This window comes from Pelophylax lessonae (genome assembly GCF_965119305.1).
Source record: "Pelophylax lessonae genome assembly, chromosome: 10".
NCBI lineage: Eukaryota > Metazoa > Chordata > Amphibia > Anura > Ranidae > Pelophylax > Pelophylax lessonae.
The window spans coordinates 25,256,479-25,270,976 of NC_138777.1; the positions used below are offsets into that span (position 1 = coordinate 25,256,479).

General features: G+C 46.6%; 1 protein-coding gene across 1 annotated transcript in view; it reads left to right on the forward strand.

Moving 5' to 3' along the window:
• The window catches only part of PDHX (pyruvate dehydrogenase complex component X), a 188,252-nt gene that overhangs the window by 35,467 nt on the left and 138,287 nt on the right, over window positions 1–14,498 (forward strand). The window contains exon 3 of the mRNA XM_082270155.1: window positions 10,412–10,512. Coding sequence (XP_082126281.1) covers window positions 10,412–10,512 — 101 coding nt within the window. The remainder of the gene's footprint in view (window positions 1–10,411; window positions 10,513–14,498) is intronic.

Below are 14,498 nucleotides of genomic sequence, written 5' to 3' on the forward strand. Positions count from 1 at the left end.
AGATGGAGGACGCAGCTGAAGCTGCGACAGAGGTGTCAGTTCCCTTTGGCACTCACAAGCCATCCAGAGCGGCAAAGGTATTTCCTTTCCCCTCCTATTTTGACAGAATTGTCGCTAAAGAGCGGGAATGACCAAAACGTCCCCTTGTGGTCCCTAAGCGATTTGCTATACAGTACTCTTATATGGAGTCCCTTCTTAAAAGTGGACTGTTCTACTGGTGGCGAACGCTCCGGTTTCCAGATTGAACAAAGCAACCATGATTCTGGTTGAAGAGTCTCCAGTCTTTAAGGACCTGGCTAACAGGAAGGTGGAGGCACTGTGGCTGGTTTGGCACTGAGGCCGGTATTCACCATTGCACTGGTGTCACAAACTCTGACGGAGTGGCTAAGCTTTTACTTTGCTGAGCCAGGGGCTGCAGTTTATCTATATTATTATAGGCTCCCCTAGTTGCTAGGCTCTCTTGTTTCGGCAGTGGTCCTTCTGGGTATTTTTTGCCTCAAATGCTGGTCTGCGGTCCAGACCTCTAAAAATGCCTTGACTGATCTTCCTTTTCAAGGAGATGGCCTGTTTGGAGCTACCCTGGATGACATCGTTAGGGGCCTCGTAGGGGGGGAAGAGTACCTTTCTTTCGCAGTCTAGTAAGGGCAAGGACCCTCGTCATGGACGTGGGCGTTCTTTCTCGGCTCATAAGACATTTTTTAGTCCCTCAGGGATGACTGACAAGGGGTCAAAGCCCTTCAGGGACTCCTCTGGTGGATCCAATTGAACTTGGTCTGGCAAGTCAAGAACGGGCTTCTCCAGACCCACGGACAAGGCTCTTTCGGCATGAAAGTGCAAACTCACCTGTATCTGGGGTGGGGGGATGTCTTCACTGGTTTCAAGTGAGTCCACAAAGTCATACGGTCCGGTTACGAGATCGAGTTTCGTTCTTACCCTCCGGAAAGGTTCTTTCCTTCCAACTTGTGCCTGTCCCCGGACCACTTACAGGGTCTTTTTGAGGCGGTACAAGACCTGTTACTTCAAGGGGTGATTGTCCCAGTTCCGACATCGTAATGTTTTCAGGGGTTTTACTCAAACCTGTTTACAGTTCCCAGGAGGAAAGGCAAGGTGCGTACAATTCTGGACCTCAAGGCGCTGAACTGCTTTGTACAGGTGCAGAAGTTCAGAATAAAGTCCATTCGCACAGTGGTGTCTTCCCTGCATCAGGGGGATTTTCTTGCCTCTATTGATATCAGGGACGCTTACCTTCACATTCCAGTATGTGCCGGTCACCAGTGCTTTCTCCGCTTAGCCGTAGGAGAGGAGCATTATCAGTTTGTGGCTTTATCCCTTGGTCTCGCCTCTGCTCCTCGGGTATTCACGAAAGTGTTGGCCTCAGGGCTAGCATTGTTACGCCAGCAGGGGATTGCGATACTGGACTAATTGGACCACCTTCTTCTGTGAGCGGAGTCTCCTACTTCTCTGGTGGAAAGCCTGGAGATCACCATACAAAATATGAGGGATTTCGGCTGGCTTCTGAATTTTCAGAAGTCTGCTCTAATTCCGTCCACAAAGCTGAACTGTCTGGGTCTGACTCTGGACTCGGCCTTAGTCAGAGTGCACCTTCCTCTGGACAAACTCAAGAAACTGCAGGCTGCAATTTGTCTCCTGCTGTCCAGCAGGTGGTCATCCCTCCGTACTTGCATGCAGGTGCTGGGCCTGATGGTGTCAACCTTCAAGGCGGTTCCATTTGCACAGTTCCATATGAGGTCCCTGCAAAGGGAGATACTGGGCAAATGGAACAAGAATCTGTAGTCTCTGGACAATCCGATCTGGCTGAGCCAGGGAACGAAAGAATCCCTGATATTATGGTTGCGTTCTCTGGCGCTTCGGCTGGGCAAATCCTTCCTCCCCTTGTATTGGACAGTGGTCATCCCGGATGCCAGTCTGTCCGGCTCGGGAGGCATCCTTGGCAAAAATTCTGCTCAAGAGTCCAGACTACTGATCGATGTCCTGGAACTCCGAGTAATTAGATTGTGCCTGGAACATTGGACAGATCATCTTCAGGGGTGTTCAGTGCGCATTCAATCGGACAACGCCACGGTCGTGGCTTATGTCAATCACCAGGGGGGCACAAAAAGTGTCCTGGTGGCTCTGGAGGTAGCCGACATTTTAAGGCTGGCAGAACGTTTCGTTACAGTCCTCTCCGCCGTGCACATTCTGGGGGTGGAAAAACTGGCAGGCGGAGCAAAACCTCAGCCAAGCAAAAACAGAACAGACTGGCACTAAACGACCGGGACCATCACTCTCTCCATATAGAAGCCCAGAGTTGGGCAGGGGGCCATAGAGCTGCTGAGTGGAAAGAAGCACCAGGAGCGGCGCTAAAAAGCAAACAGTCAAAACAATTATGACTACAAAAAAAGCGCTGAATGAACCCAATTGTGTCGATGATGATTGTCGATATAAACGTTAATCCATGAAAGGACAGTGCAATGTAAAATTATGCAAAATTCCCCTTGGCCACGCTGGTGAACCATGCTGAGGCAAAGACTCACACACAAGATAGATATCCTCTGGCGTGCTGACACCCAGGCTCAACTATCCACTGTCATCCTGATGACACGTTTCGGTCGTGGCCCTTTGTCAAGTCACGCCCGAAACGTGTCATCAGGACGACAGTGACCTCCCTCTGCATCTCTCTCTCTCTGCATCTCTCCTCTCCATCTGTTTTCCACCTGCAGCCCAAGCCTCGCTTCAGTTTGAGACTACTCGAGTGGATGACGTCCCACCTGGGTTGCTCCTCAGATTACCTATGGTACTGCTTGTCAGTCTCACCAGCTTCAGCATTGGCACCGCTGACTGCCTCATCCTCTGCAGTTGCCCAGCCTGGCTTGATGGTAGTTTCTTCTGCCTCCCTCGGGCCCCTGTCTGCTGGGACATATCACGACAGCCTGCACCGCTACACCGTCCTGGATAGTTGAGCCTGGGTGTCAGCACGCAGGAGAATATCCATCTTGTGAGTCTTTGCCCCAGCATGGTTCACTAGCGTGGCCAAGGGGAGTTTTGCATAATTTTACATTGCACTGTCCTTTTATGGTTTAACTGTCCCTTTTTTATGGATTAACTGTCTATTCATGGTTTTAAATCCAATAAACTTTTTAATGATCCCCATTCATGCTGGAGTCATTCACACTGACTAAACATCCAGTCGGGTTCATTCTGCGCTTTTTTTGTGGTTATAATTGTTTTGGCGGATTACCTCAGTCAGCAGAGGTTGGACCATGGGAGTGGTCCCTTCACAGAAAGGTGCAGAGGTTTGTGGGCATGGTCATGGTATCTTCTGGCGTACGCCACAGACGTGCTGGTGGCCCCGTGGGGTCAATATCGTCTGATTCACACTTTCCCTCCTCTCAAACTTCTGCCGAGACTTCTACGCAGGATTGAGGCAAAAGGGATTCCGGTCATCTTGGTGGCCCGGACTGGCCTTGGTACGCTAAACTGGTCGCCGACGTTCATTGGAAGCTTCCTCTCAGGAAGGATCTGCTGTCCCAAGGGCCAATCTCCCATCCTGGGTTACAGTCGCTGGCTTTGACGGCTTGGCTGTTGAACGCCAGGTGCTGAAGAATAGAGGTTTGTCTGAGTCATGATTCAAACGCTGTTAAAAGCTATGAAATCTACTTCTAGGAAGATCTACCATCGTGTGGTGTGAGTCTCTTGTTTGAGGTTCATCCTCCTATCTATCTTAATCGGTGGCTCAGATCTTGACCTTCCTTCAACGGGGGGGGTTGAGCAGAAACTGGCCTTGGGTACTATCAAGGTGTCAGCCTTGGCGGTCTTCTTTCAATGGCCCTTGGCCACACACTCCCTGGTGTGTACTTTTCTTCAGGGAGTTTGGCACTTGGCTCCTCCAGTGCGGTGTACGTTGCCGCCTTTGGACCTCAATTTGGTGTTCTCAGTCCTCCAGAAGCCTCCTTTTGAGAATCTTCGGGAGATTCCCCTGCTTGCGCTGTCTCGGAAGGTTTTTTGGTTTTTTTTGGTGGCTATTCTGCGTGCAGGGTGTCGGAATTGGCGGTGTTATCCTGTCATTCACCTTGCTTGGCGGTTCTGAGATAAGGTGGTTCTTCGCCCCTGTCCGTCATTTCTTCCAAAGGTGGTCTCTGATTTTCATTTGAATGAAGACATTGCCTTCCCTTTTGCCCCAGGCCAAAACATCCAAAGGAAATTGCTTTACATGCCATGGATGTGGCCCAGGCAATTACGGTGTACCTGGTAGCTACGGAGTCTTTTAGGAAGCACTATTTGTGCTCGCGGATGGGTCTTGGAAAGGGTTGACCTCCTTCCTCTGCGACCATTTCAAGATGGATCGGGCAGACGTTGATTCAGGCCTATTGCATCAAGGGCTAGATTCCTCCTTTCCCTGTCAAGGCGCACTCTACTCGGGCGCTCAGTGCCTCCTGGGCCTTCCATCATCAGGAGGTTTGCAAGGAGGCCACCTGGTCAACGGTGCACACTTTCACAAATTTCTTCAAAGTGGATGTGTTGGTTTCTGTAAAGTGGTTGTGTTGGCATCTGCGAATGCTTCTTTTGGCCGCAAGGTTTTGCACGCTGCTGTTTAGAGGACCTGGTCTTCTTTGAGGAATATATTGTTTTTTTTTCTCAGGTGGGCTCCAGTTGTTTATCTGGTTGGCTATAGTTAGCCTTGGGAATTTTCTTTTCTGCTGTTGCCACCCCTCATGTTTAACACTGCTTTGGGACATCCCAATTGTTAAGATAAGGAGCTGTGTCTGTCAATGAACGAAAGAAAATGGTATTTTTGAGTTACCGTAAAATACGTTTCTCTGATGTTCATTGGCGGACACAGCACCCACCCCCTCTGTGGAATTGTAATTCTTCTGACACTGCTTGTAACAAAACTGAGAACATATAGCAGAGAGAGGGAGTATACCCACTGAGACTGCCCATAGGCATAGCCAGACTTCTTTTTTCTGCCTAGTATTCTACTCCTGTAGGGGACAGTATAACCCAATGGTTAAGAAGATCAGGGGCTGTGTCTGTCAATGAACATCAGAGGAATGGATTTTATGGTAAGTCAAAAATCCAATTTTCTCATCCCTAGTGCTAAGCATTTAACCCTTTGTGCGGGTTCAGCTCACTGAAATAGAGGATTTTTACTTTTCCTAAAGTTTCATTTTAAGGGAGAGACACAAATGTTAATATGTGCCCCCTGAAAGGGTGCTATGGTTTCCTGTGAATTTATTCCTTTTGCAATGAAGCTAAATGTTCTGTCTGGAGGATGATCTGTGTTCTTCAACATAGCAATTATGTACAGCACTTTCTAATCCGTCAGTAGAGGGCACTGCAACACTGTAAATGTTATCAGTCAGCAAATATTTTGTCTATTGTGTTTTTTACTTATATTTCCTATTGCAAATGATTTTCTCTTCCAATTAATTATGGGCAGTGCATTTTGTCCAAGTGTCAAAGGAAAAGTTTTATGGATCAGGTAGGACAAACTTTGTTCTCCAGCTGTTGTAAAATGACACAGCTTATATAGGGGAGCACCTAACTCTCTCCTTCCCTCTCATGTTGCAGCATTGAATACTGAAGTGCCCATTCTGTTAGGTCCTAATGTTATGTGGGAGTGGTGAGAGAGACCATATCCGTGTAAGCTCCAACCAGAAGAACTTGGAGCGAACACAGGAATTTTTTTTTTTTTTTTTTTTTATGTGGTGAGAGAGCAAATTGAAGAGGAGTAGAAACAGAGGGAGGCTAATTGTAATTCTTATGTTGGGTTCACATATTTGCAGTTGAGGTGTTTTTATGGTAAGTCATTCTATTAATTTTGAATAGGCTCTCAATGCACCACAGCAGACCTTAAAGTGGATGTAAACTCTCACATATACCCAGTGAAGTGAATGGCCTCAGATGATACACAGAGATTAAACAAATCCCCCTACATACGTTTTATTTGTAAATTCACTGTCTTCAGCTTTCTTCACTGTTTAGAAAGTGAAGATCGTGTTAGAATTTATTTTCTTCCTGTTCCAGCACTGGGTGTGGATATCTGGCATACACTGTGTGACAGCTGGTTGGAGGAAAGACACACCCACACCCCTCAGCATAGGCAGAGGAAGGAAGAAACATGCAGAGCTGTGTTGTGAAAAGACCAGCTCTCTGCTAATCTATTTCTATGCACCCACCCTGACACAAATTTCCAGCTGCTTTTATCTTGTGTGTCGGAGAATTTGTCAGAAGTTATCATGCTGATAACAGAGGAACGGAGCATCAGAAAGACACGGAACCTAGGGCTTTGGAGAGAGTAAAATATACACTACAGATCTGCCCAGGTCAGATTTCATGAATGGGGTTTACATCCACTTTAATATGTGCCACGTTGCACATATGGTTCTCATCTCTGCATTGTGCTGCACTAAAATGCAGGTCTGATGTGTGCTGGGGATGTGAATTGGGGTGCTATTTATTCATCATGAATGATAAAACACTTGTACCAAGCTAAATATTACTGGCGGTGAGGAATTGAATTGTTTTTGTTCACGTTTATTTTTGTGTGCTCTGTATTTCAAAAATAATAAAAAGATATTAAAAAAAATGAATGAAAGCACAACACTGTGTGTTATTGTGCATTGTGGTAAAATACACACATTCATGCAACTCAAATGTGTGAATTCTGCCTTAAATAATCTAACCTCATGACCTCTGTCTTATACAAAATGCCTCCTTCTAAACCTCTATCCACTGGAGTATTTTCCAGTTGATTGCATCCACCATACACTCACAGGGGACTCTAGTTTACTACGGTTATTAAGGACTAATGCTCCCTTCTCCCCACATCTATCTCTGGCCCGGCTTCCTTCTCCCCTGCATCTACCTATAGTACTGAAATAAATTCAATGAGGCATGTCCTTCTTCTGCAGCCTACATTTTGCCCCTGATCACTGCACATCCTTCATCTGCAACCTACATTCAGCCCCTGAGTCACAGCATGTCCTTCATGGGCAACCTACATTCAGCCCCTGAGTCACAGCGTGTCCTTCATGGGCAACCTACATTCAGCCCCTGAGTCACAGCACGTCCTTCATCAGCAACCTACATTCAGCCCCTGAGTCACAGCACGTCCTTCATCGGCAACCTACATTCAGCCCCTGAGTCACAGCGCGTCCTTCATGGGCAACCTACATTCAGCCCCTGAGTCACAGCGCGTCCTTCATGGGCAACCTACATTCAGCCCTTGAGTCACAGCACGTCCTTCATTGGCAACCTACATTCAGCCCCTGAGTCACAGCATGTCCTTCATTGGCAACCTACATTCAGCCCCTGATCACAGCACATCCTTCATGGGCAACCTACATTCAGCCCCTGAGTCACAGCACGTCCTTCATCTGCAACCTACATTCAGCCCCTGAGTCACAGCACGTCCTTCATCTGCAACCTACATTCAGCCCCTGATCACAGCACGTCCTTCATCTGCAACCTACATTCAGCCCCTGATCACAGCACGTCCTTTATGGGCAACATGCATTCAGCCCCTGAGTCACAGCGCGTCCTTCATCGGCAACCTACATTCAGCCCCTGAGTCACAGCGTGTCCTTCATGGGCAACCTACATTCAGCCCCTGATCACAGCACATCCTTCATTGGCAACCTACATTCAGCCCCTGAGTCACAGCACATCCTTCATCTGCAACCTACATTCAGCCCCTGATCCCAGCATGTCCTTCATTGGCAACCTGTAGCCTAGGGATAACATCCCTTCCTGGCCTCCTCACTTCACCCCCTCAGTGCCTCCTTGGCTGCCTCACCCCCACCATCAGTGTCCTACTTCTCAGCAACCTGCATTCAGGCCCCAATCAGCACATCACTCGTAGTACATCCTCTCCATCCACCTAGTCCCAGTTCTATCTTCCCAGCTGTATTTGTAGGGCTTTTTATTTTTAACATGAGTGGGAATTCCACTTTAAATAATCCAGATTGTCATTTCTGATTATATTACCATTGGATATTCAACAACTCCTTAGTCTCTACTGTACAAACAAACTGATGCATAATTAAGCGCCTATTCCCAGTTCTCCTGTCATATGATTAACAGTCTTTACTGATCTTCTTGCAGCAGCGCTTACTCCTCCTGTTTTATACTGAAGCCGATTCCCAGCTTTGATGAATGGAGACAATATGAATGTTTTTTAGGATGAATCGAAGGGCAAAATATTTCCAGTCCAAGGCACAAATTGATTTGTTCTAGTGGCAATGAAGATGTTGGAATTATTTTTAAATTTAATTGTGACCTGTTTATGATTCGGGTAGTGATCCAGCCAACAGAGAGACTGATGATCAGCAGATAGAACACTGTGTAGGGACAGAGGGTAATAAACAAGCAGTTAGATAATTATATTCTAGTGAGGTACCTTTGTTTGAAAAACAGGTTCTGTCTAGTCCAATGTAATAAACACAGAAGAAAAAAAAATTGCAAAAATATATTTTTTGAGAAAATATTTTTTTGCAACTAAACCTCTCATGGACTTTGTAGACAGACCATTGTAGTATAAAACATATAATTTTATTAATCAATATAAAACAGAGCAAAACCCATGACAAAATGCATGCGTTTAAAACAAAAATCACAATTGCATATACGGTGGTTAATTAGTACCCATTACAAGTAGGAGATGAACAATGTGTGGTCGCCTATGATATACACTTAGCTTAAGGTGACCGGATTTTTAAAAGGAAATCCGGGGGACATATTTTTAATTTTTTTTTTATTGGCAAATGGCACAGGACTGCATAATACACAGCGCTAGGCACAGGACTGTATAATACACAGCGCTGGGCACAGGGCTACATAATACACAGAGCACTGGGCACAGGACTGCACAGTACACAGAGTGCTGGGCACAGGACTGCACAGTACACAGAGTGCTGGGCACAGGACTGCACAGTACACAGAGTGCTGGGCACAGGACTGCACAGTACACAGAGTGCTGGGCACAGGACTGCACAGTACACAGAGCACTGGGCACAGGACTGCACAGTACACAGAGTGCTGGGCACAGGACTGCACAGTACACAGCGCTGGGCACAGGACTACATAATATACAGGAGGGTGTTAGGCATAGAGTACAAAGTTCAGAGGTTTGCTATGCACAGAGGACACTTCTGCCCCCACATCCATAGCTCACCTCTGCGCCCTTCTCTCTAAAATGATCTCTGCAGCCACCTCTTAGCCCTTCCCCCCACAAAGCTAAACTCTCTCTCCAACTCTCCATGCAGCTGCATCAGCTCTAACCCCTGCTCCCCCACTGCCCTCACCTGTGTACAAACAGACCCCCCTCCCATCTACTCGCCTCCCGGTCTCAGCCCTCCACACAGTCAATTTTCGGCTCTGCCTCTCCTCCACTGAACATCAGCAGGAGCGGCAGTGAGATCGTCCAGCAGGGGGCATCGGCATCAGAGCCACCAGGCTGTTTCTTAGCCAGCAAGGAATGCCCTGTTCTCATTAATCTAGCCCTGAATCCGGGGACAAAACTGGGGACAGACTTGGCCCTCAGTCGGGGGACTGTCTGGTCACCCTAACTTAGCTGGCCGCCATATATTGTATATGAACACCTGACATGTTTTGGACTGTAAGGCCCCTTTCACACATGGGAGTCCGTTGGCGGACTTCGTTTTTCTCAGCGGAGTATCGATCCTTCGATCTCCTGCTGTGCAGGCGGATGGCAGCTCTGTCTCTGCGCGGTGTGCGGAGACAGAGCTGTCGGGTTCCTGCTGTTCTTTATGGGGGAATTAGATGAGAACGGACCGCCTGTCCGTTCTCATCCAATCCCATCTGATCGGATGTCAGCGGACATGTCCCCGCTGACATCCGATGCCCCGTAGAGATGCATGGGGCATCCGTTCAGATCCGCCTGAAAAACTGACTGGATTATGTTACTAATGGTATATATTTATATTTTAGAATATACAAATAACCACTGCTGCACCTCTGAAAAAGGACTTTACACTTACTGTCCGAAACATGTCAGGGGTTCATATACACTGTATGGCGGCACGCTAAGTGTATATCATAGGCGACCGCACATTGTTCATCTCTTGTAATGGGTACTAATTAACCACTGTATATGCAATTGTTGTGTTTTTTAAACTCCTGCATTCTGTCATGTTTTGCTCTGTTTTATATAGATTAATAAAAGTATATGTTTTATACTACAATGGTCTGTCTGCAAGTCCATGAGGGGTTTTGTTGCAAAAAATATTTTTGCTCCATTTTTTTTTTTCTTAGATAAATATTGTGCTATCTGATTGCCTTTGTGTAGGAGGTCTTGTTAGGTGTAATATGTTTAAAAGAGAAACTCTGCGCAAAAAGCGCCACATATAAGAACAGTTGAAAGTTTTATGGATGCTTTCTCCTTTTTCAGGTGAGGTGGTGAATGCAGGAGATGCTCTGTGCGAGATTGAGACTGACAAGGCTGTGGTCACGATGGAGTCCAGTGATGATGGAGTATTAGCCAAAATAATGGTAGGTGTTTTCACTTTGCCTAAATTACTAGGTTTGCTCACTTTTCCTTGACCCTTTCTAGCCAGGGTTAGCGCATTCCCACCCCCAACAACGAAATCCACAGCCAGGGTGTTTTTTTTTTTTTTTTTTTCTCTACTCCCTGCACATCCTAAGACAGTCATTACTCCCTTCCTCCTGAAACTATGTTGGGCGCTCTTTTGTTTAGCTCAGGCCCTCCTCCCCTATCTGGCTCGGGCTCAGCTCCCTTCCTCCTCCCCATCTGGCTCGGGCCCGGCTCCCTTCCTCCTCTACCCATCTGGCTCGGGCCCGGCTCCCTTCCTCCTCTACCCATCTGGCTCGGGCCCGGCTCCCTTCCTCCTCTACCCATCTGGCTCGGGCCCGGCTCCCTTCCTCCTCATCCAGGCCTCACAGGATTCCCTTCTCCCGTTCCCTCCCCTTCCCTTTCCTATCTAGACTGGCTTGTCTCCTCTCTCTCTGGCCACCCCCCCCCCCCCCCATGCAAGGCCAACAGGACTTCTCTTCTCCTCCATCCAGGCCTGATAGGATTCCCCACCTCTCCCATCCAGGTATGACAAGACACCCCTCTTCTACCATCTAGGGCTGGCGGGACTACCTTCCTCATTAATCCAAGCCCAACAGGACTTCCCTCTTCTGCCATTGAGCGGTGGCAGGACTGCTTTCTTCCTCAATCTAGGCAGAACTCCTCCACCATCTACAACCAGCAGGACTCCTCGTTTATCTTGGCATGGCAAGGCTCCTGTACCCCCCCTATCTAGGTTGCACGAGGCTCGCGCTCCCTCTCTCTCCCCCCCCCCCCCCCCCTCCATCATGGCTCTTTCGCATCTAAGGCAGGCTTTGCTTTCAAGATTCATGTTGTGTCTCTCTTTGCTTTTGACTGCTGTGGTAGTGCTGAGCTATCAGTGATGTTTATTGAAAAGCATCACAATAGCCCGAAGCCCTTTTCTGAAAACTCATTGCAAAAAATGTCTTATCAAGTCCCTGCCGAGCCTTGCTTTTCAAACACTAGCTGATGCATTTGACGCTGCCAGGACAACCTTAAAATAGGCCACAGCTGGACTAAAATAAACCCATTCTAAAATAATATTTAGCTCTACAAACCAGTTTAAAGTGGAATGTCTTCTACTTCTTCTTTTTTTTTTTTTTTTACAAACCTAACCAGAATAAAATAAATGATCCCGTCTTTTCATGTGCTTATACCGTTTAACAATATATACTTTATATTTCTATCATTTTATTCTAGCTTTTTTTTGCTTTAGATTCCAGCATAATTCTGTACAAACCATTTTCCCTTGATTCTGCCGTAACATTAAATGCAACATTATAAACACAAAAAATGCATAAGACTTTAGGTTAAATCCAGCCACCCCCCCCCCTTTTCCCCCCCTTCCCCCTTTTCCTGAGGCTGTGACATATGCTTCACTGGGTGGGTATTGCCAGCCATTACCATGTGCAGGATTTTAGAAAGTATTCAATGACAACCAGGAAAACTTGAAAGCCCAAAGCACCCCCACAAGAGATGACCCTGGTAATAGCTTGACTATAGTTTCTCCCATCTTCATCGTGATCTGCTGGTATTGGGTATAATATTAGATTTTGTCGTTGGCAAGCCAAATGGAAATGACTGAGACTGACGGAGACAAGAATTTGCTCCAATGTTGAGTGAACTTGCCTGTTTCCTTGCATCTCCTGCCAAGATCACGTGTCCTGTGGTGTCATTTACCTTAACGGATATAGCCAGCTGCCAAAGTACACTCTGTGGTATATAATGTAGGTACAGAGGCAAAGCTTAACTGTAATTTTTTTTTTTTATTTGAGTGGGGAAGGTTTAATGGGGCCTAGTCATCCAAGAGGCAACCTAGGCAGGAGCATGGGGCAGATGGATGTCCAGGAGGCCCAGCCACAACCTTCATGCTTAGTAAACCAGGGGGATAGTTCAGTTGGTCAAAGCTGCTCACTTGCCAGTCCCTTCTGGGAAAGAGGGTATCCTTAATGGCAGCTGATGTCTGATGCGGAATGGCAATGCCAGTACAGGCAATGCCAATCAGGCAGCTTCTCTACTGCAATCCTTACCAACGTAATTTGACTGTAAAGAATGTACACTTGATGCCGTAGCTCTAAGAACTCCCAGAGAAGTGGCGCACACACATCATACTCCTGAAATCGATAACCTCTATGCGACCCAGACTGGATATTAGGCGTTGCTGCCCTCCTAATATTGGGGAATCTTGAAACTGCATGAACATTAGAAAACAAAGGATGCAAACGCCGAATGCATTATCCACAGCAATTTATTTGGGGTTAAAAGACCTAAAATATACTCACAAAGCTATTGTGAATAACAGCGTTGTATAACCCAGAAACCAAGAGCAAGAGGTCTGCTCTGAAGGAGGCGGCCTGTCCCCCGGAACATGTCCGCTTTGTGTTTATGATCCTTTCCAACCTGAGGAGTTCCTAAATGGGCATGGTCTTGGTTTCTGGGTTATATAACGCTGTTATTCACAATAGTTTTGTGAGAATATTTAATGTCTTTTTTACCTTTAAATAATTTGCTGTGGTGGATAATGCATTAAGCGTTTGCACCCTTACCAATGTCCATCGAATGGACCCAGTGAGCCAAAACAGCCTCATTGTACTTTACTGTGCGAGTTGCGATCAGCCACATACAATAAGTAATATGTGGTTACAACTCTGAATAGCAAATTTTAAAGCTGAACTCTTTGCAGCTTTAAGACACAAATTAATGCAGCGCTGTTCTCATTAGTGTTCCTAAACCCAGAACCTGCAATATTTGGTCTCCCACAGTACACAGAACATGGAAATGCAATTGTTTTAGTAAACTTAAACGGATAAATACCTTTTCTCATCAGCGGTATATAGCAACCTTGTGATTTCTATCGGTTCCTAGTAAAGCTCATAAGAGAAGTTTCCATTCTCCCCTGATCCTTTCTGGACAGTGCTGATTGGCCCTGTAATGATCACATGCACTCTCCCAAGAAAAAAAAACTCTTGCAGTACACATCAAACTGAGCATGTGAAGCCTGTCCCCTTGCTCTGTAAATATCAGGTTATTTTTTGGGTACAATGGAACAAGGGGAGTTTTAGAGAGACAAAATCAAACAGCCTTTATACACAATGCAAAGGATTAACCCCTTAAGTTCCACAGAGTATAACAAGCATGGGTTTACTGCATTTACAGACTGATTTTACTGTTGTGGGCTTAGTAACACTTTAATACATCATTAAATGAAAATGCATTTTATGCTTTATTTTAGCACTTCTGCCTAGCAGCACTATGGTTGTCGGTTCAAATTTCAACCATGGCACTACCTGCCTGGAGTTTGCATGTTCTCCCTGTGCCTGCGTGGGTTTCTTCCCACACTCAAAATACATGCGGGTTTGTTAATTGGCCCCTGTCTAACTCGACCCTAGTATGTGTAGGTATAAATGTGAGTTGGGGACCTTCGATTGTAAGCTCCTTGAGGGCAGGGGCTGATGTGCATGTATAATATTTGTAAAGCGTTGTGTAAATTGACGGCGCTGTATAAGTACCTATGATAATTAAGTAAACAGAGCATTTGTATCCCCATCCGCCATCCCCATAAGTAAGCTCCCGTGGGCAAAGTGAAACGTGTTGGGGGCGTGGCCTGGCGGGGGTCCAGACTGAGACTTCCACTCTCTACACACAGCAGATCTTGTTCTGATTTTGGCTCCTGGGATCTTCTGCTCTTCTCTGTTACTGTCTAGAGCCTGGGTGGGCTCCTTCACAGCCAGCACTCATAGCAGCAGGCACAGGACTACATTTCCTAGCAGCCTGAGCGGCTCACATACATACCATGAATTCACTATGTATGAATGTGAGTTAGGGACCTTAGATTGTAAGCTCCTTGAGTGCAGGGGCTGATGTGAATGTATAATCTAAGCAGTGGCAGCCCATCCATTAGGGGCGCCTCCCCCCCCCCCCCTAA